The 23,024-nt window shown below is 42.4% G+C and overlaps 2 protein-coding genes across 9 annotated transcripts in view; one reads left to right on the top strand and one right to left on the bottom strand.

Annotated features, from left to right (window-relative positions):
- The window catches only part of CHST10 (carbohydrate sulfotransferase 10), a 29,798-nt gene extending 17,503 nt beyond the window's left edge, over nt 1-12,295 (bottom strand). Inside the window, exons 1-5 of one of the 8 annotated variants that reach the window (XM_057309241.1) lie at nt 12,102-12,294; nt 10,107-10,176; nt 5,603-5,771; nt 937-1,035; nt 245-372 (exon numbers count right to left, since the gene is read on the bottom strand). In XM_057309241.1, the coding sequence (XP_057165224.1) occupies nt 245-372; nt 937-983 (175 nt within the window). In that variant the 5' untranslated portion in view covers nt 984-1,035; nt 5,603-5,771; nt 10,107-10,176; nt 12,102-12,294. Of the gene's footprint in view, nt 1-244; nt 377-936; nt 1,036-5,602; nt 5,772-10,106; nt 10,177-11,853 lie in introns of those variants that run through there. The other 7 variants (XM_057309242.1, XM_057309239.1, XM_057309240.1 and 4 more) reach the window with 7 other exon arrangements.
- A 170-nt stretch (nt 12,296-12,465) lies between these two features.
- The window catches only part of NMS (neuromedin S), a 44,619-nt gene continuing 34,060 nt past the window's right edge, over nt 12,466-23,024 (top strand). Inside the window, exon 1 of the mRNA XM_057309245.1 lies at nt 12,466-12,683. The gene's annotated coding sequence lies outside the window, so the exon portion shown is untranslated. The remainder of the gene's footprint in view (nt 12,684-23,024) is intronic.

The following is a 23,024-nucleotide window of genomic DNA, read 5'->3' as shown; positions in this document are numbered from 1 at the left end:
GGTCCCACGGAGAAAGCGTGCTCCACCCACCCCCATGGGAGATGCAGGGAAGACACTTTTGTCCTTTTCCACCTCGTCTTCTGCACCTAACACGAAGGAACTGGATGCCATGACCTTCGAGGTCACTTCTGGCATTAATGTTCCTTCGACTCTGTGACAAAGGTCATCTGTGCATATACCCAGGAACAATACCACAGCATTGTCTGGATTAGCAGAAATCCATTCCACGAGAAAGCATACCTACCATCGGGGTCTTTAAAGGTCAACGTGATAAATTTGCTAGCCACCATGAACATGAAAATCACCCAAAAGCATGCGGCCAACAGAAGCCACTGGTGGTGCATGTTGTCAAATGTCAGCCATTCAGTAATTCTTCCTGGAAAACAAAAGTGAGATGCCCCTGGCGCTTATAAATAAATCAATTAAACGGAAGGTAATAAAAAGAACAGGTGATTTTAGTTAATAGCATCAATACAAATACTTGAAAAAAATGTTTCTATTGATACAGTGGTATTTTGACTGAGTATTTAAATTTTATTCTTAATTAATAATATGAATTTATCCATCTGATAATTCAAACAAATTTTAAAAAGCTCTAATGGAGAGGGGCCACTTCTGTTTGTTTTTGGAATACATGATTAGATTTTTGCAGATTTGCCTCGTAACTTCTTTAAACTGGCCCAAGCCATCATCCACACATGTTCCTGGTCCCCAGCAGTAGCCAGCGCCTGGAAGCGGGTGGGCAGGAGGAAGTCCACCAAGGGTCAGACCTTGGCTGTGGTAATTTGCGGAGGGCAGAATGGCTTCTGCCATATTGAGGCAATTATAAGCAGGACTTGTGTAAAACCCTGACATGCTGACAAGACAGATGCAGCCACACCTACAGAATTGCTAGAACAGTGAGAACGAACACCGGGTTTCCTGGTCTCCATTCACTTGCCTGCAAGCGTCTGCGCAGAAGCTTGGGGGTGGGTGTTTTTCATGCTGTCACTGCCCGGGAGTGATGCAGGGCATGTCAATCCTCAGCAGGTCATGCTGCAGGGGACACATAAAGAGCCAGGAAGTCACAGTCAATTCTTGGCAAGAGAGACCAGAAAAAGCGTGTTTCATTTCACCTTTAACACAGTGCTTCTTCAAGCCAAACCAAACCACTTAAAGACACCATGCTGGGCTGGGTTGGTTTCTACTAGCTGGCTGAGGCCATCCATCACTCCTGGGCAGCAGGGGGAACTGGTCCTCTCAACAAAGTGCTGATGACATATGATTTCAGACAGCTTCTGAACGCTGGATGGGACAGAGCTCAGGAGGGACCTAGGTAATCAACTCTCTTCCTTGTCTCAACATTTACCTCCTGGAATCTCACTGGAACCAGGCATCTGAAACCTGAATTCCCTCCACCAAGTGGTTATCCAGCCTATACTTGAATACATCCTGCAATGGGGAGCTTACCACCTGAGATGCCATATCTGTCTTCCAAAGGCTTGGATTTTAATTTCAAGCCAGAAATGCTTTACTCTTTTACCCAGGCCTGAGGCTGGGTAAAAGATGCAGCCACCTGAGATGCAGGATTAAATGTGGTTTGGGAGCCACCCTCTGTCACCCTCATGTGCTCACACATTAGACCCAGTGTTTCCTGGGGCCTTCAAAGAGGGTTGTCAGATTAACTAAATAAAAATGTAGGACACCCAGTTATATTTGAATTTCAGATAAACAATAGTCTCCCTTCATCCAGCAGGGATACTTTCCAAGACCCCCAGTGGATGCCTGAAACTACGGAATAGTACCGAACCCTGAATATTCTGTTTTTTCCTACACATACATACTTATGGAAAAGTTTAATTTATAAATTAGGCACAGTAAGAGATTAACAATGATAACTAATAATAAAATAGAACAATTACAACAATATACCATCACAAAAGTTATGCGAATGTGGACTCTCTCTCTAAATAATCTTATTGCTCTGTACTTACACTTTCTGTGATGCTGTGAGACGGTGAACTCCTTATGAGAGGAGACGCAGTGAGGGGAATGATGCAGGCACAGTGACGTAGTGTTAAGGCTACTATTGGCCTTCTGACCACTCGTCAGAAGGAGGATCATCTGCTTCCTGACCACGGTTGACCGCGGGTAACTGAAACTATGGAAAGTGAAGTCGCAGATGAGGGGGCCTACTGTGAATAATGTTTTAGTAGAAGTATGTTCCAAATGTTATATGGGACATACTTACACTTTAAAGAGTGATTTGTTGTCTCTCTGAGTTTCAAATTTCACTGGGAGTCCTGTATTTTATCCGGCTGCACTGCCAACATGGCGCATGCCCACCCCTCTCCAGCTGCCTGAAGCTGGCCTGCCTGAGTTGGGTCTCCCTTTCTCCCTCAGTCCTGTTCGTCTGAGGCAGCACAGCACAACAGAGAGCGCCTAGATGGCTCCGCCACTCACCAGCTCTGTGACTCAGCACGTCACTTAACCTCCCTAAGCCTTGATTTCCCACCTCTGAGACAAGGCCCTCCTCCTTCCAGGGTGGTCGTGAGGACTAAATGGCCTGCAGCCGTGCCCCTATAAACATAAACTGGCCCTCTCTGACTTTCCAGTTTGATCTGCAAACAACCTTCTAAGTGTAGTGGCCAGAAAGGGATGTGACAATGTGGTCTGCCCCAAGAAGAGGGGAAGTGAAATCCAGACTCATCCCAGGGGACTCAAGTTCCTAATTCTTCTCTTCCAGAGACAGGTGAGGCACACACTGTGCCCGGGAGCCTAGGGCACTGCAGTCCTGTCCCTACAAGGCAGTGATTCTCAGATTTTACAGTGGGAGCACTCCACTGAGAAACCCCAACTGCAGCCTTTTCTAACAGAAGGGCAGAGGGGCAGAGGAACCAGTGTGGGCTGGGGAAGGAGTAAAGAGAAAGGAGACAAGTACCAGACAGGAGATACGCACCCAGAGCAGAGGGGCATTTGTTCCTTTGTACCAGTTTTCAGGAAGCCTTAGAGGCTGAGGAACACTCTGGGCGCTGAGTGGCCTGGGGCTTGCAACTCATGCTTTGCTAAGAGAAGTGCTGTGGACAAGCGAATACAGATGAGGGGAGCCACCTGGGGCTGCCTCCCTCACACATGCTTACTCTGCACAGCAAGAGAACCTCCCAGCACTGCTCACTCATGGTGCCCTGCTCTGCTCAGACCTAGGCTTCTGGCCCCTGAGCACCCTCCTGGGCATCAAGCTGGCAGCTGGGAGGTTCTTACAGCTGAAGAATCTAATCTTTCCAGTGGGAGCTAGTCTTCTGAAGGGATCTAATTTGAGTCTGTCCACTGACCTCTACATAATAGTAGGAAGGTGATGAATAGACAGACGTACATGAAAATGAAGGGTCATCTCATCTGCTCTTCAGGAAGCCCAGTGGCTCAGGGATAGGATTTCTACATCTGGGCTAGGTGAGATGTGAGACCTGCATTATCCTGAGGCCATGCCTGTCTTCCGAAGGCTTAGATTTTAATTCCAAGCCAGAAATGCTTTACTCTTTTACCCAGGCCTGAGGCTAGGGGTGGGAGTGGGGGGGTGGTCTATTCTCTTCTCCCAGAAAATCTTCCCAATTTTCTCAGTTGTAAGGATAAAACCACCACTGCATACCTACCAGTGTGTTGTGAGGGCCCCATGAGACATGGCCTGCCTCAACAACCTACAATCCATCAGCCAATGTCTTCTTTCTGATGGAGAATTTTACTTCAAACATGTTCAACTTCGAAAGTGACTCTAATTAAACCCCTACTTACCTAGGACATCTAGAGTCCCTTTCCTGCTCTGAGCCTGGCCGCTGCACTAGGTCAAGAGAAGGGAGGTCTGCAAGGCCCCCACTCCCTCTCATCCCCATCACAGCCCACCTGGACTGGGCAGGGTCAGCCCAAGACACCTGGGGACCCTGATGAGGGCTGCAGATGTGGAAAGTTTCATGTGCATAAACCCTAGCCCCTACCAAAAAATGTTCTCTTGGGAAAAGGAATATAAAATCACAGGCCTTCACCGGCGTCTTGGGTAGAGCCGCCCAGACTAGACTGAGGTCTGACAATGACCCTGTGCCCTGTTGGCAGTGGTCACTGTGAAAGGCAGCTCGGGAGGGAATGCTCTCTGCTGGCCAGCGGGCTTCTGTAAATAGGAGGTAAGCAGGGCCTGCTCCCCTCCTGTGCACAACAGAAGAAGAGTCAGCTCTCCCTGACACCCACTCACCCCACCTAGTTTCATTTCCTGCACTGCACCTACCACCGCCTGAACGTTTTTACTCATTCGCCATCTGCCCCCCCAGTAGAATATAAGTGCCCCCAAGTACACCAAGGACTAGAATAGTGCCCAGCACTCAGTAAGACAACAAACACTATTTGCTGAATGCCTACATCTACCTAGAAACTAATTAGGAAAACTCAGGAGAGCTGAAAGGTACTTCTGAAAGCACCTTTCCCAACCTTTTACCCAAGAGTTCCCAAACTCCTTAAAGGATGAGGCCCCCAATTTCAATCTTATTTCTCCAGTATCCACATGAGAGTAGTTATATATTTAATACCTATTGCCTGAGACTAGAAAACAATTAAAAGCTACAAGGACTTCAGTATTACTTGAAAATAAAATTACATTTTATAAGTCACAGCGATTAACATGCATTTGAACAGATATACAACTTAAATATACTGACTGGGGGGGTGGTGGTTAAGAAATCTCATTGGAGTCCAACCATTTTTTTTTTTTTAATTTTAAATAAAACTCTGTGCTGAAGGGCAGGCCAATTACAGAGATCCAAAATGTCAATTTAAATCCGTAAACAAAAAGGACAAGTTGCAAAACTGAATGTATGATCCTCTCTGCAAAAAAGTTATATAGGTGAATGTATGTGATTATACACATATCCAAACAGATACATGCATGTAATACACAAAATAAAATCTTGAGACAATGAAAGCAGTTATTTTTTGCTTTGTACACTTACATATTAAAAAAACTTCTGCAACAAACATGATTCCATTTTATAGTAAAAACTAATAAAATATAAAAGATGCCACTCATATACATGCCCCCTGGTGTTTTTATTTCTGCTGTTTATTTTTTCTACCTGACCACTACTGACTGCAGTTTCCTTACCACTTGGTAAGGTGTGGAAAGGATGGTAAATACTTTTCTAGCTGGGAGAAAATGTGGTTAAGTGACAAAATCAACATGTATCTGAATATTTAGTAAATACATCTCTGTCTTCATTACTTTTTTTTTTTTTTAAGATTTTATTTATTTGAGAGAGAGGAAGAGGGAGAACACGAGTGAGGTGAGGGGCAGAGGGAGAAGCAGACTCCCCGCCGAGCAGGGAGCCTGATGTGGGGCTTGATCCCCGGCATCATGATCTGAGCCAAAGGCAGACACTTAACCAACTGAGCCACCCAGGTGCCCCTGTCTTCATTAGTTTTCATTTAGCTTTTTAAAATGATTTAATACTTAAAGCATAAAGTGCAGAGACGAATATAACAAAAACAGATTCTTGGCTTTAATACTTTTGCTGTACTTATATGAATGTTTTTAAAGGAAAGAAAGTGTTAGAAAAATAAGGTTGGAGCCCCTCGGTGCCCCCACCTGGCTCTAATCGCCCTGCACCCCAGACTACTCCTCCATCAGGGCGTTACACTTTGTCAGCCTCAAGTCCTCTGACAGAAGCAGCAGCAGTGTTTTGGAAGGTGGTCTTCCCTGCACAGAGAAAGGCGGGGCTGGCTGCAGACGGTGGGAAAGTGTGTTCACCCAGGGCCTGAAAGGAAACAGTACATCACATATGGGTGCTTTCCAGGGAGGCTCCTGCCGGGCGGGGAAAGCCTGGGGTGGAGAGATGCACTATTTTTAAGCGCCTACCTTTTTTTCCTCATGGTCTATAGTGAAGAAATTCACAAATTACACACAGACTTTAGAGAAAAAAGAATTTGAGGAGAAAATTTAGATAAACCAGGACTTATTCTCTGAGTCATGTGCTATGAGCGCCAACCAGAACCAGTAAGACTAAAGCCTGGTCCCTCTCAAGTACCCCTCCCCTCAGGCCCAATATCTCTACAGTTTAAAACATATGACACACACAAACATGAATAGATGTCTATCTGCATATACTTTTAAGGACACAATAACTTAAAAATAATTACTTGCCAAATTCATCATGAAAAGGTATATTCATCCATCCAACAAGATAGGTGCCAGGGATGTGATACAACACTTTAAGTCCCAAACCAAACACATATGCAGTTTATGTCTTTATAGAGCCTGCAGTCTAACAGAGAGACCTACGTGCATGAAAGAGTCTATCCTAGAAGTGGCGTGAGGTGGAGACATGGCTCTGTGAGAGGAAAATACAAAAGGACAAAACCTGGGTGGAGAGATCAGGGACAGCAGTTACGAAAGGAGGTCCCCAGGCCAGGGGACCAGTAGGGAATGGAGGCCTGGGGGTTAGGCAGGAGAAGCCAGGGGCCCTTGAGTAACCAAAGGAAAGCCCCAGTGGCTGGAGTTTCCAGATCAATGTTAGAGATGAGCAAAAGCAGCTATGGTCAGAGAACACTGCATCTTACAGAGCATTTATGGAATTTAGTTTCACCTTGTGAGCAGTGGAAAACCACTGAAGACAGTTTTCCATGAGAAGAGGGGTAGCAGTGTCATGATCTGATTTAAATTTTGAAGCTATTCTTCCAAGAGTGCAGTCAAAAATGTAAAGCACTATCCACGTGGCCATTCCCCAGCCTCAACATCATTTCCATAAGGGCAGCAGGAGTGTTCTAACACAGCTAAGGGTTCACCACCTAGACCTACCATCCTAGACGATGACGACAACCCCCTCCACCACCATCATCACCATCACCACCGCCATAATTATCAGCATCACCATCAAGGCCTCTAAAAACTAGCACATAAACTAGTAAGATCCACAATATCTGACAGGTTGGGTTTTCACGAATCCTAAAGACTACGGGTTCCAGTTAGCCATTGCATGCTTCTGCTTTGGAAGTTCATGCATTCTGAATCTAAGTATCTCCCTAATGATAGCTGACTTTATGTTTAGGGCAGTGGTTCCAGCCCTGGGTGCACATTAGAATCACCCGGGAAGCTTTTAAAAAATATAGCAATGCCCTGGGCCCCAAGAACACTGAACCCAAGACAACAAATATCACTGGATCCAGAGCTTGTTTTAAAACCTCTGCACATTCTAATGAGCAGCCAGGGCTGAGAACTGCTGGTCCCAGCCCCCAGTCCTTTAAAATACAGATTCTAGACATTCTGACATAATAGCCATTCTCCTCCCACTTCCTTCCATTATAAGAATGAAAACTAGTCTCAAAAGAATATCTGTCAACGAGTGTCCACTGATGCTCTGAAAAAACAGCTTAAAGAGGTTTAAATAGAATCAAAGACCTCCATCCCTATTCCCACTTACTCTTCTTTCCAGCCTTCCTACTTGTCGGTAACTAGACTCTGTAGAAGTAGGATTTGGTCTGACCTCAGAAAAACTACAATGATTTGCCCTATTTGTGAAACAAAATGAAAGGCATTCCAAATTCCCCTGGGCCCAGCTCCTCTAAGCCCACCCCACTATCTGCATTGTTTCCCTGAATATACCAATTCTCCATGGGGTTTGCCTCCTGTACAAGGATGACACCCTCAAGGCTCACAATTTCTGTGTGCAGAGACACTGGGGCCTGAAATGAAGTCCTTCCTCCATGGCTCTGCCAAGGGCCACTGCTCTCCCTGCAGCCCGGTGACAAATGGCCTTTAAAAATCCTGACATTTTCTGTAATTAACTCTCCTTTGTTCGAGGAGCCAAGACAACTCCCAAGTTGCCTCTTGCAGCTAATGGTGGCAAACGTGAGTGTGCCCCAGGCCCCGCATGGTCACAGTGTGCTGCCCTGAACTGAGCCCCTGGGCCCCCAGGAGTCAGCATACCTGTCTTCAGAGCTTTCCCATTTCCAGTCATTAAATGAAATTTTCACCTGGACATGTTGGGTTCTGAAACCAAGCCAGAGGGCTGGAGTCTTAGAAAACCCACGAGTCAGAGCTGGTGCTTAAAGTGGTTTCCCTTCTTATGGGGAAAGCAGGGTTAGGGAAGCAAGAACATAGCTGAACCTACCAGAAATCTCAGTCTTTTTTTTTTTTTTTCTCCTCTAAACTAAAAGAAAGACAGCACACATTTTACATGTTTGTAATGACTACAATGGGTTTGGTATTATCACCATCTTTTGGTACAAATTCTCTGTCCCCTGCATTTTCAAAAAGATGCTTGTAAATCCATTTTGGTCAGCTGCCAATAATATTCCGGCCAGTGGCTTTTCCCTGTGTTTGAGCTGTCCTCCAAAAGCACAAAACCTTTCTGGGTTTGTGCTGAAGAGCTTGACTTCCACCTGCTTTGTTCTTCTTTTGCTATGCATACTCACTTATTAAAGGTTCTGAAAAGTCCTGTGGTAAATAAGCCCATTTAACTCTGTTTAAATAGCTTTTTTCCAAATGTCCTTCATTCATTCAGCAATACTGACGGAGGGCCCACATTGAGCCAGGAGTTGTTCCACGCCCTGCGGATATGGTAACATATACTCCCTGCTCTCATGATGCTTCTATAGAGGTGGACAGGCTGATAAACAAATAGAGCTATTAACATACATGATCACACGAAGTGTGAAGGGCCACAGTTAATAATAAAGAAGGGTAAGGGGAATCTTGAAAAGAGACGAAACAGAGTGAGGGAAATCATGCCGCACCTAAGCCAACAGCTTGGTCAGTGTCCCAGTGTCCCAAAAGCAGCAAGGAGACAGTGTCCCTCGTGCTGAGTGACCTAGAGGTCTAGGAACTGGCCCAGATAACCTGTCAAGGGTCCTTTACTGAGCTGGAAACTCCTGGATGCCCCACCCCCATCACATACATACTCCAGGGAAAGAATCACGTATCCAGTGTTCAGTTTTTAACATTCATTCAAAACACAGCCAGGAACTAAAGGAAACTTCACAAAAAAAAGCCTGGTGATGGGGCGCCTGGGTGACACAGCAGTTAAGCGTCTGCCTTCGGCTCAGGGCGTGATCCCGGCGTTACGGGATCGAGCCCCACATCAGTCTCTTCCGCTATGAGCCTGCTTCTTCCTCTCCCACTCCCCCTGCTTGTGTTCCCTCTCTCGATGGCTGTCTCTATCTCTGTCAAATAAATAAATAAAATCTTTAAAAAAAAAAAAAAAAAGCCTGGTGATGCACAAGGAGCTGGTAGCCCTGGCGGTGGGGGCAGGGGGTGCGGGTTAACAGGAAGAAGGGAAACTCGGTAGCTAAGGGCTGGAGCAACTAGAGACATTCTATAACCAAACCTTCCGTATCTTTGGATTTTGAACTAAAGTGTTATCACCTCATCAATAAAATTATATAACAATGTAATAAAACAATGCATATGAATTTATAATATATATAAAGTGCCACAACAGTTCTGGCAATTTTTAAATTCTTAGGGTTTCTCTCAATCCAAGTTCAGAAATATCCTTTGTCTACTTGGTCATAATCATTACAATTTACTGTCTTAGAATGATTGATCATCCTTAGGTACCAGCATGAAAACACACTCCTTACTCTGTCCGGCTGAAGAACATACCTGAGCTTAAGACAGATTTTTATGGGGGCGCCTGGCTGGTTCTGTTGGTTGAGCACTGCCTTCGGCTCAGGTCATGATTCCAGGGTCCTGAGGTGGCGCCCCATGTCAGGCTCCCTGCTTAGTGGGGAGTCTGCTTGTCCCTCTGCTTCTGCTCCTCCCCCCCAATCTTGCTCGCTCTCTCTCTTTCTGCTCTCTCTGTCAAATAAATTAAAAAAAAAAAAAGGACAGATTGTCAAGAGTAACAATAAAGAACAGCAAACACCTGCCTGGGGTTACCTACACGTCAGGCACTGCTCTTAGCAAAGCAAACTCACCTAATCCCCAGCCTGGGAGGGTGCTTCTACTATTACATTTAAGAAAACATTTCTGAGTATAAGTGTACACACTCCTATTTAAGAGTTTTAAATTTCCTAAAACCTCCATACAAGCAAGAAGAGGCAGTGAGATTAGTAAATGACATGAATCTCAAATAACTAGTGAGCTCACATACCTTCTGAGGCCTGGGGTCCACATTTGCTTGCAGTATTTGCTTTGCCTGAGATTCTTGGTTTCTCCTGTCACTGTACAGGGTTATTAAAAAAACAATAAGCACCATTAGAAGTGATAAGATCGACTTACTTAGTACAACTTGGTTTATACTTGGGAAACAGTTAACCACTTTGATTATTCAAGTACGTTTTGCACAACAGGTCTCTTACAGAGGTGGGTTATATTTGGGATTCCTGGCAAATGAATAAATATTCTAACAGTGCCAAAGAGGTAGCTGTTTAAAAGATTGTTCCCTGTAACTTCAAAGGAAAAATGAAATAAGTTTGTAGCAAAAAGAATCAAAGCCTACTATATCTATTTTGTATGTTTGACATTGGGTAAAGGATTCCTGTGGAGGAGGATGGGATGATGAAATCTTCCAGTGCCAAGATGTTCTCTGGATTTTGCATTTCTTTAGGTTTTAACACCCTGGCAAATTCTAGCCAAACGACACATCATGAATGAATAATTGGAAACAAGCTGAACTCGTGGAATTAGAGAGATTACATATTTAACAGAGTTGGCTGGCAAAATAAACATACAACTCATTTAACACATAATATAGCCCAAACTGCCTGGGATGCATGTAGTACAGTCTAGCTGTGTTTCCTTTTACTCTGAAGAGCTCAACGTTAAAACTAAAAGCAATTTCATGTTATGCAGATGGAAAGATTAAGCTTGATGTACTCACATCCCGATTCTTCCAGACCTGTATCAGAAAAAAACAGACTCTTTGTTTCTGCAATCTTGAAGGTCCTGAATTCACCTCTCTCCTGTTTCTATTTCTGGCTCTCTCCCACCTTTTTATTGTCTAACCTCAAGCATTTGAACACTGATCTGAATATACCTGCATATTGCCTGGGATATTTCCTGATTCTTTCCCTCCTTTGTTCAGTTTTGCAAACACTCCAGTTTTCATTTCGGGAACGGAAAGAATTTTTCTCTCAGGTATTTCCTTGAGATTCTGTTCTTCAGGGTCAAAAGCAAAGATGGAAAGATTTTTCCAGTTCCAATTTTGAGCCAAGATGGACTCATCATTACAATGGTAGAAAAGGGAGAAGACTATTTTCTATCTTTTCTTTTTCACCCTGTCACTGAAAATTTCAGAGTGAATAGGTACTGGAGATCAGCAAGCTGGACCTAAACTGAGCTGCCTAATTTTAAGAATGTCTGAGACATTTCTCACCCTGGCAGTTAAAACTGACCAATACCCAACTCTTTATGGCCCAAAGCCCCAGACTCTGGGTGTTTCAGACAAAAAAGCCCTTTATGGCAGTCCTCCCCCTTAGCTAACCAGACAGAACCTGGCTGCATTGCTTTCTCTTCACTGCCCAGCCCTTTCCTGCCTTTAGAGACTTGGAAAACAAAAACGACAGCTTTTGGAAAACCTGGTTCATCTTCCCAGCCAGAGCGCAGAAATTTATACTTCAACCTCCAACTTCTGACCGGCCTCTTGACTGTCAAAATCAGGGCTGAAAGCACTCTGCAGCCTGTCTGGCAGGAAATACGCATTTCCAACCATCCTTTCCCTTCTCACCCACCCAAGACACACTTAACTGTGCACTTAGGAAAGGGTGCACGTGTTCCTTCTTCCCTGCCCTCTCTCTCTGCATGTTCCTTGCACCCAAGTAGAACATTTTCTTTTTCTTTGCACCGAATCACAAATGCAAATTCTCAGCCAAAGATGAAAGAAGTAAATTATAGATTACCAAGTATCAATCATTCCCCTCGTTACACCATCCCGCAGCAAGGACACCGCCTTTTTGCATAATTAACGTGATGGAGGTTCTTCTCATTAATCCCACCAACTAGAGAGGTCCTCAAGTCACCAAAAAACACTGGGATGGTGCTCACAAAGAAACGCCGGTTCGCCCCGTTTTCCCATTCACCCGGGATGGGGGGTGGGGTCGGGACCCAGGGGTCTACGAAACCCGCACCGGCCCGTGCCAGAGCTCACCCACTGTGGAGCCGGAGCTCGCCGGGGTCCTTGGGCCCTTCCGTGCCGCTGGCGGCGAAGCGCAACCCGGGCCTCCCGGGCCTGGGGGCGAAGCGCGCGGGGTCCCGGCGTCCCGGGAGCGCGGGAGGCCCGCCCCGCCTGGAGGCCTCGGCGCCGCCACCGGCGGCCTCGGCGCCGCACCGCGGCCGGCCCGGGCCGGGATGTGGCAGCGGCGCGCCGGAAGGAGAAAGCCGGGCGCGCGAGGCCCTCTCCGGGGGGCGAGCCCGCCGCCGCCCCACGCAGCCCTCGCCCGCCCGCGCGCGCGCGCCGCCTGGCCAGCTGTGTGCGCTCCCGCCGCCGTCCCCCCACCGCGCGCGCGCCGCCCGGGACTGCGCGGGGCGGCGCGGGGCGGCGCAGCGAGGCGCGGCCGAGGGGCCCTAGTACCGGGGCTACTCTGGTGCGTCGCGCCGGTCTGATCCTGCGCCCAGTCCTTAAGCCTCCTGTCTCCCCTCACCCCCGCCCCGGAAAGAAACTCCATCCCAGGAAATTACAGAGAGACGTGCGGCCGAACCAGACCCCTCCAGGTCTCCATTCAGAAAACAGGTATGATGTTTGAGAAGAAAGAAAAGCCCAGACTTGGAAAAATGAAGAAAAAAAAAATCCAAACTTGGAAAAAGGCAAAACCGCTTGAGTTTGGGGTACCGCTCAGCATTTTCTGATCACCCTTCCTAGTAAAAGCAGGACCCTCTCAGACCCCCTCGATGACAGTCTGGGGGATGTAACTTTGTTGTCCAGGTGTAGTGGATTAATGTACAACTGATAGAGGCAGGAACAGTTTGCTGCCCTATAGTGCTGTGTCTGCTTAACCTGCAGAAGTAAGACGTTGGGGTTTTAGAGTTTGGTAGAGAAGCCAGTCACAAAGCTGTTGGGGAGGGGGGTTATTGCCCTGGGAAAGGTAAACTAGTTTTGTTTTGTCTAACCTACATGGTTGTTAACTACCTAGCTGTATCTGTATCTATTTAGCAAACGAAGTAATAAAGATATGTGTGCTCAGACACGCATCCACATGCACACATAAAACTTGTCAAGCTTTCAAGAAACCAGGTATTTTTGTTTCGTTTTGTTTTGTTTTTTGCCTACCCTGTTGGTTCCCTTCTTAAGGAGTTAAACATAATATGGATGGGGCTCGCCATTTCAGAATTTCACTTTTAACATGATTACTAACCCTTGTGGCTTAGAGATGGCAAGGTGGTTTACTTGGTCTTTTGGCCACTCGTCCCAATATTCATTAAGCCCTTTCTTTGGGCACTATGGTTGACATAAGACCGTTTCCTTTCTTGTTAAGGATTTGAATGGACACCCAGACACGAGAAACACAATTAGTAAATTTGGAGTTCAGATGAGACATAAAACATAATGTAGGGTTTAAGAGTCCAAGTTCTGGGAATTTAGGCCTTGCCGGTTCAAATCTTTACCACGTACAGCTTGTGACCCTGTCAAATTCTTTTATTGTTCTGTGCCCCATTTTCTTCATCTGTAAAATGAGGATATGGTACTAGAGAATATTGGAGACAATGCATTTAAAATGCATAGCACAGTTCTCTCCCAGTGGTAAATATTACAATAAACATAAACTACTTTCATTGTTATTATATATTTATTGCATTCCTAAGATGCTGTTTAAATATTAAAAATATAGTTCTTTCTAGGGGCTTACACATTGGTGAGTATTTTTCTTACAGTATTTCCCAAATTATTCTAGTTCTTTTTGTTTCTCTAAGTGAACTTAAGGAAAAGTATTAATATTTAGTCTTTATAACAGGAGGATAGTTTGTTATGTAGTGGTTCTCAAAATGTGGTCCTTGGACCCCTGGGTCTGTAATGTCAAGACTGTTTTCCCAGTAATGCCAGGACATTGGTTGTCTTCACCATTTAGACATTTGTCCTGATGGCACAAAAGGAATGGTGGGTAAAATTGATGACACTTAGCATGAATCTAGGCAGTGGAATAAAATGGGATTGGTGGGCATTGCATTTGTCCACACTAAGTAATGCAGTAAAAACAAACAAAAAATGTCACTGAAGAATGTCCTCCATGAAGCAGTCATACCCTTTGGAATGGGGTGAGAAGTGCGCACAAGGCCTCCTGTTGCATACCGAAAGTATGGCGGTTGTCTGGAGGCAAAGCTCTTGGGTGATGGGGGCCTGGGGTCGAAGCGCGGGGTCAGGCATCCGGAGCGCGGGAGGCCCGCCCTGCCTGGAGGCCTAGGCGCCACCGCCAGCGGCCTCCGCGCCGGGTCCACCCACCCGGGATTTTTTTTTTTTTTCATGGAACACCATTTTTACTTTAAAGAACTGACAGACAAACTGTGGTTACACAGACTTGGGTATTTGGCAGACATTTTCTCCAAAATGAATGAAATGAGCCTGTCACTTCAGCAAAACAACTGATGGTGTCTGTTGCCAGTGATAAAATTCAGGGTTTCAAGTGAAAATTCAAGCTTTTGGAAAACATGTGTCTGCCAAATACTAGGAATTTGAGAGCATCCCAATATTTAAAGATTTTTCCGATGAAATCAGTGGTGATGCTAACAACCATTTCTTTCATTCTTTTTTCTTTCTTTCTTGGTATATTGTATGCTGATAGATTGTGGCTCAATAAGAAATACATATATTATATATTTGGCCTTTTCCCGGGTTCCTGACACAAAGCTCCTAAAACCTTTGGAATTTCCTGGGCGATAGGAGCATCTTTTGTTCTAATGAGGCAACTCTAGCTAGCTTCAGATGGGGACTGATCAATGCAAAGACCAAGCCTTGATTAGAAGCCTAGGACTTTCAGCTCCACCACCTCCCGCCCCCGCCCCAACCTCTGAGAAGAGGTGAGGGGCTGGAGAATGAGTTAATAATCGATCCTGCATATGTGATGAAACCTCCATAAAAACACTTAAATGACAGGGTTTGGAGAACTTCCACACTAGTAAGTTCATCAAGGTACTGGAAGGGTGGCCATGTAGAAAGGGCATGGGAGCTGTGTGCACAGCCCCCCATAAACTTGGCCTAGGAATCTCTTCCATTTGGCTGTTCCTGAGTTGTGTCCTTTATAATAACTAGGTAATAATAGGTAAACTGTTTCCCTGTGTTTTGCGAGCCGTTCCAGTATAATCAAAACCGAGGAGAGGGCATTGGGGGAACCTCTGATTTGTAGCCATGTCAGACAGAGTGTGGGTAGCTTGGGGACTGAATATATGTGACTGACATCTGAAGTGGGAACATCCTTGGGGGACTGAGCCCTTAATTCTATGGAGTTTGACGCTAACTCCAGGGAGTGTCAGAATAAAATTGAATTGTAGGATATTCAGTTAGTGTCTGGAGAATCAGAGAATTGGTTTTTGGTGTTGGAAAACACCTAGGCTGACGAGTGTTAATGTCACAGAGTATGAAAGTTCGTTGACAGGGTTTTAGATTCCACATTGTACTAAACTTTAAGAAACTACCACTTACTGAGTTTGGGTTTAGTATTAAAGAAAAACACCCAAAATTATATGAAAAGATTATTAAAATACTTCTTCCTTTTCTACTTACCTGCATGAAGAAGGATTTTCTTCATATTCTTTGACCAAAATAACATTGCAACAGATTGATGCAGAAACAAGTATCTTCTATTAAGCGAGACGTTAAAGACGTTTGCAAAAAGATAAACAATACTAAATGTTTGCTTTAGAAAATATAGCTATGTTTCCTTAAAATATGTTATTTATGGTACCATATAATGGGAATGTTATTATTTTTGAGTGAATGAATAAATAAATGTTTTAAATTTCTCAGTTTTAATTATAAGTTTGATAGATATCCAGATTAACAAAAGCTCTTTGCATTCTTTGATAATTTTTAAGAGTGTAAATGAATTCTTAGACCAAAATGTTTGAGAACTGCTGTTATATAATAACCCAAATTCTTAATGGTAAAAGAAAAATGTACCAGATTCTTTCACCTTCCACAGCTGCCAAGTGTATATCTTTAAAGTCAAGGCTGGAGATGATATGAAATAATGGAAGTTAACCACTGACCCAAAATATTTCCATCTGTTTGAACCAAACCAATGGAATAAGCAAACAGATCATCTAGAGAAACCTAGATGCCCTTGTGGGAATATGGGTTTTATATGAAGAACCATCCTATGAGAGTAAGAATTTGCCAGTTCCTCTGAGTATCCTATGGTAATAAGATTTTATAAATTTCTCTCCAATACTTCGTTTTGGCTTAAGCACAAGTGGACTTGGGGTCCAAGTGTCAGGTACTAGAAATTGACATTATTTTCCTTCTTGCCACTTCCCCATCTCCTCACTATGCCACATGCATTCTCTATGTCAGCCCAGACAGGAGACAGTTCCCACAATACTGGCTGTCACCTTCCTGAGCTCTCATCTCAGTGTTCACAACTGACACCAGCCATTCACAGACTTCCTTGGGTTTTCTTTAAAAGAATGTGTTTGGATATTATTTCTCAGCGACCCTGGACTGTAAAAGCAATGGGAAATTGCATACAGAGAGCACACATCCAAGTTCCTTTTCCTGAGCCCACTGAAAAATTGCACTTGGGTCCCCTGGTGGATATATGAGGAGAGTTGAAATGAGATTTTTTAAACAGAGTCGAAGTGAGATATTTTTTTCCCCCCAGGTTGAGGCTTTAGAAGAGCTGTAGTGGCCACAACCAGGCATCTCTATGTAGTTCTAGAAATGTTCAGTTACTTAGAGGGTTCTTCTCAGTAGACATGTAGAGAGGTAGGGATTATATAGATCCACACAAGTTGGTGTCCCTATCCAATTTATAGATGGCCCTGTAATTCAAACACTTTTAGTTCGTTTGTTTGTTTACCAGAAGACAGTGGAATGAAGTAGGCTGGAGTCCATGCTCTGGCCCTCAGAAAGCCTCCAATGAGTTTATTATGGTCTTTATGGGGGGTTGTTTTGGCTTGTTAATAACTTCTAAATATGATAGGGCTTCACATTAGGAAAAGTTCGCCAAGAAGATTTATTTCATATTTTAATTCTGAGGCATTTTTAAGACCGAGATTTTGAATTGTTGAAAATATATTTTAAATATAATTAAAATGAGGAAAGCCAGAGAGGTGCCGGACTCTTGAGATGGGAAGGCACACCCCACTGTCAGGTTAGACTACATTCTGCATGTAATTGGCTAAAGGATAGAAAATTATATTGGAAGTAAGGTGACCGCACAGAGTAGGTTTGGGCCTTGTGACTAGGCCAATGGGATGTACATAGACGTGATCTAAGCCACCCGTAGGGCTCACCATTCAGAACATACCAGGTGATCCTGAAGTTTTCTTCCCCTAACATGTGCCCTGGAAGGCAGGCACACAAAATAGAAGCAGCTGTGATCCCTGAGTCACCATTTGGTGGAGACTTGCAGTACCTGAATAGACTAAGTTGAGCACAAAATCAGTATTCATTGTGATAAGCCAAGAATAGCTCAGGGTATATGCCTTATGTAGCACAGCCTATCCCAATATAATATTCTAGCTAAGTGACAAGAACACTGGACTGAAAGTTAGGAGACTTAAGTTGTGTGAGGTTGAACAATAAGAAATTGCTGATAATTGTTAGTTTTTGGTGTTCAAGAATGGCAGTTTCACATGATTCACCCTAGTATTTCCACCTCTGTGACCAGGTACGTTTGTGACATTGAGTAATCCACTAATCCCTTCTGTATCTCATTTTTCTCATCAAACATCAGACCTCATAGACATCTGTGAAACACTCCACCCAATAACAGCAGAATACACATTTCTCTCAAGGATACACAGAACATTGTCCAGGATACATATGCTGTATGCTAAGCTATAAAATAATCCTCAATACATTTAAAAGGGTTGAATTTATACAAAGAAAGCTCTCTAACCACAGTGGAATTAAATTAGAAGTCAATAATAGGAGGAAATTTGAGAAATACACAAAATTAAATTAATAACACAATAACCAATGGGTCAAAGAAGAAATCAGAAAATACTTTCAAATGGATGAAAACAAAAGCACAGCATACCCAAACTTATGGAAGACACTGAAAGCAGTACTCAGAAATTTATAACTTTAAATGAGAACATTAAAAAAGAAAAAAGATCTCAAATTTAACATTTCACCTTATGAAACTAGCAAAAGGACAGCAAACTAAACCCAAAGCAAGAATAAGGAAGGAAATAATAAATATTTAAGTGAAAATAAATGAAAGAGAAAATAGAAAAACAATGGAGAGAATAACAAAACAAGAAATTGGTTTCTTTGAAAAGATCAACAAAATTGATACACCTTTTTCTAGACTGACCAAAAAAAAAAAAAAAGAGAGAGAGGAATAAAATTACTAAAATCAGGAATGAGAGGGGGAACATACCTACCAAACTTACAGAAATATAAAGGATTATAAGTGAATACTTGAACAATTGTAGATCAACAAATTAGATAACCTAACATAATGGACAGACTCCTAAAAAGACACAAACTACCTAAAGTTGACTCAAGAAAAAAATCTGAATGGACCTCTGACAAGTAAAAGATTGAATTAGTAGTTTTAAAACTTCCTACAAAGAAAAATCCAAGCCCAGGTGATTTTACTGTTGAATTCTACATTTAAAGAAGAATTAATGCCAATCCTTCATAACTTCTTCCAAAAAATAGAGGAGGATGGAATACATCTCAACTCATTCTCTGAAGCCAGTATTACCCTGATACTAAAACTAGACAGGCATCACAAGAAAACTACAGATAAATATCTCTTATAACTATAGACACACAAATCCTGAACAAAATACAAGCAAACTGAATCCAGCAATATATATAAAGGATTATACACCATGACCAAGTGGGATATACATCAAGGATGCAAGATCACTTTAACATCTGAAAGTGAGTTAATGTAATACACCATGTCAATAGAATAAAGACAAATCACATGACTAGCTAGAAGCAGAAAAAGCATTTGACAAAAGTCAACTCCTGTTTGAGAAATGCATGCAATAAATTAGGGAGAGAAGATAACATCTTAAGCCTGATAAATGGCATCTACAAAATCCCACAGATAGCATCATACTTGATGGTGAAAGACTGAAAGTTTTCCCCCCGAGATCAGGAACAAGACAAGATGTCTGCTTTTATTATTTTACTCAACATTTTACCAGAGCTTTTAGGTAGGACAGTTAGGCAAGAAAAAGACATAGAAGGATCTGTATTGAAAAGGGATATGCAAAGCTGTTTCTATTTTAGATGACCGATCTTGCATACAGAAAATCCTAAGGATTTCACTAAACTATTAGAAGTAATAAATGAGTTGAACAGAGTTACAGTATATAAGACTAACCTACACAAATCAATTGTATTTTTATAGACTAGCAATGAACAATCCAAAAATTAAATTAAGAAAACAATTCCATTTATAATAGCATCTAACGTAATATAATTCCTAGGGATAAACTTAACAAAAGTGGTACAAAACTTAAGCTCTGAAAACTGTGAACGTTTCTGAAAGGAGTTAAAGGAGACCTAAATAAGCGTAGCGATATCCCATGTTCATGTATCAGAAGATTTAATACTGTTAAGATGGCAGTACTCTCCAAATTGACCTACAGATTCATTGCAATCTTCGTCAAAATTCCAGCTGGCTTCTTTGCAAAAATTGCCAATGTGACCCTAAAATTCTCATGGAAATTCAAGAAAATCGGAGTAGCCAAAAAATCTTGAAAAATAAGATCAAAGTCAGAGGAATCACTTCCCAATCTTAAAACTTAACTACAAAGCTACAGTGATAAAGAGTGTGTGGTACCAGCGTAAGAAGAGACATAAAGATCAGTGGAGTAGAATTGAGAGTCCAGAAATAAACCCTCATATTTATGGTCAATAGATTTATGACAAAGTTGTTAAGACAATTAATGAACACAGAATTTTCTTTCTTTTTTTTTTCTTTTTAAAGATTTTATTTATTTATCTGACAGAGACAGCCAGCAAGAGAGGGAACACAAGCAGGGGGAGTGGGAGAGGAAGAAGCAGGCTCCCAGTGGAAGAGCCTGATGTGGGGCTCGATCCCAGAACGCTGGGATCATGCCCTGAGCCGAAGGCAGACGCTTAACGACTGCGCCACCCAGGTGCCCCTGAACACAGAATTTTCTTTTCTACCAATGCTGTCAGGATGACTGGGTATCCATATGCAAAAGAATGGATTTAAACACCTCCATCATAACATTCAAAAATAACTCAAAATGGACCATAGACCTAACTGCAAGAGCTAAAACCAAAAAACAAGCAGAAAAATAGGCATAAATCTTTGTAACCTTGAGTTAGACAATGGTTTCTTAGATGTGACACCAAGAGCACAAGGTCAAAAAAAGAAGAGCTAAGTTGTATTTCATCAAAATTGGAAAATGTTGTGCTTTAATGAACACTATCAAGAAAGTGAAAAGACAATACATAGAATGGGAGAAAAATTTTGCAAATCATGTATCTGATAAGGGACTAGTATTTAGAATATATACAGAACTTCTACAATTCCATAACAAAAAGACAAAAAACTCAATAAAAATGGGCAAAGGATCTGACTAGACATCTATCCAAGGAAGATAAACAAATGGCCAATAAGCACATGAAAGGTTCTCCACATCATTAATCAGTAGGGAAATGAAAATCAAAGTCACAAGGAGATACCACATTATACCAACTAGAATGGCTAAAATCAAAAAAGATGAAAACAAAGAGTTGTGGAGAAATGCAACACTCATATATCGCTGATAAGAATATAAAATGGTGCTGTCGCTTCAGAAAACTTGGCAGTTCCTCAAATGTTAGACATAGGGTTATCATATAATCTGGCAATTTCATTCCAAAGTGTATACCTGAGAGAAATGAAGACTTAAGTGTACACAAAAACTTGTATGTAAATGTTCATATCACTATTTATAATGGCCTAAGAGTGGAAACAAAGGTCCATCAAATGATGAATGAATAAACAAAATGTGGTACACCCATACAGTGGAATATGACTTAGAAAAAAAAAAGGAGTGACATGGATGAACCTTGAAAACGTCATGCTAATTGAAAGAAGCCAGATACAAAGGACCACATATCCTACGACTCCATTTATATGAAATATCCAAAATAGGCAAGTCTATGGTGACAAAAAGTAAAATAGTAGTTTCCTGGGGCTGGAGTAGAGGTCAGGAACTGGGAGTGACTATTAATAGATACAGGTGATGAAAATTTTCTGAAATTAGATTGTGGTGATTGCTGCACAACTCTGTGAACATACTAAAAGCCATTGAATTTTATGGGGCACCTGGGTGGCTCAGTCGGTTAAGTGTCTGTCTTCAGCTGAGGTCATGATCCTAGGATCCTGGGATCAAGTCCCGTGTCTGGCTCCCTGCTCAGTGGGGAGTCTGCTTCTCCCTCTGCTTCTGCTGCTCCCCCTGCTTGTGCTCTCTCCCCCTATCTCTCAAATAAATAAATAAAATCTTAAAAAAAAAGCCATTGAATTTTAAATGGGTGAATTTTAGGATATGTGAATTATATCTCAATAAAAATGTTAATTAAAAATGTGAATGTGTAGTGATTTAGAAAAATACCCTCACATATAGTGGTTGCTTCGTTGTATCTATCTGTTGAACAGAATGGTAGGTGGAAAAATGCTCAGCTAATAGTTAGGAGATGTGATTTCTAATCACGCTTCTGTGTAGAGTCTGGTAAATCACTTAACTTGTGAGCCCCAATTTTCTAATATGAAATCAATATGTTATTTTGAGTGACTGCTCTGTTCCCCTCCAGCTCTAATAGCCAGTTATTCTGTGAAAGCTAGATCTGAATCTGTGCAGAGTTGTTATGGGGGATGTACATTTATATCTGGGTTTAAGTCCTTTAACGAAAATAGCAAAGTGTGGAAGGAAAAATGTCAGAAACATTCATCTAAGAAGAAAATAATATGGAGAAATAAGGAGAAGAAAAAAACAAGTCAGTAAATTTTTTGTGTATGTGGCATCCAGTTACATAATTAGCTATCCATCCAGCTGGTTGAAAATATAGTTACTATTTTCTTCTCAATCATGGCAAGATGGGACCTACTTTTACGTCTCTTACTTATGATAAGGAAACTGCCAGTTAAAATAAAGTTACTATTATCTTTTTTCATAACAGGCAATGCTGCTCAGAAGGCAGTGTGGTAAGTAAGATAGTGCTAGGGTGGCCCTTTGAAAAATTCGCCCTCACTTCTAATACTGAGTTCACAAAGCATGGAAAAATGTATCCTTCTCAGATTAAGATGTGTTAATAATAAAGCATGAATAGACCGTAAGTATCAAGAAGTAACAAACTCCTGTCTTATGACTAAAAATTGTTTTAGGATTGTTATCAGAAAAATTCTACATCAGGTGGAAAGTTGGAGATTCACCACACAAATGCTTTATTTTTGTTACCATCGTTCAAAGTTTTTGGCAGAGAGTAGTTCAAGGCATTGGAATAGACTATTGCAATGTATGCATTGGTTACAATTACCTTACCTAGCTTTGGGAATTCTGTGATTTGAGAGGTTTGATAATTCCCTCTGCCTTGAATTGACTTGCTTTGTATACCCAAAGACCCAGTTTCAATATTGCATCATGGTGGTAAGTCTTTTCTTTGTTAATGAAAATTGGTAATCCAAATTCAAGTTAAAATCAGCCACATTTGGGGCCACCAAAGTAATTTACCTGCGATGACAATGGGGTGAACAGATGCCTTGCCTGCATGAGTGAGTTTGTACAAGCACAGCCAATGACGACTACATGACAACCTCCTCTTCTTTCTGGTGCCTGGCAAATTTCTTTTGCTGTTAGTTATAAGAGGCAGACACGGATGTCGGTGATACCCTAGCTCTTCTTTCTGGTGCCTGGCAAATTTCTTTTGCTGTTAGTT

This window comes from Ursus arctos, unplaced genomic scaffold (genome assembly GCF_023065955.2).
Source record: "Ursus arctos isolate Adak ecotype North America unplaced genomic scaffold, UrsArc2.0 scaffold_8, whole genome shotgun sequence".
NCBI classification, from domain to species: Eukaryota; Metazoa; Chordata; class Mammalia; order Carnivora; family Ursidae; genus Ursus; species Ursus arctos.
This window is presented reverse-complemented; position numbering and strand designations above follow the sequence as displayed.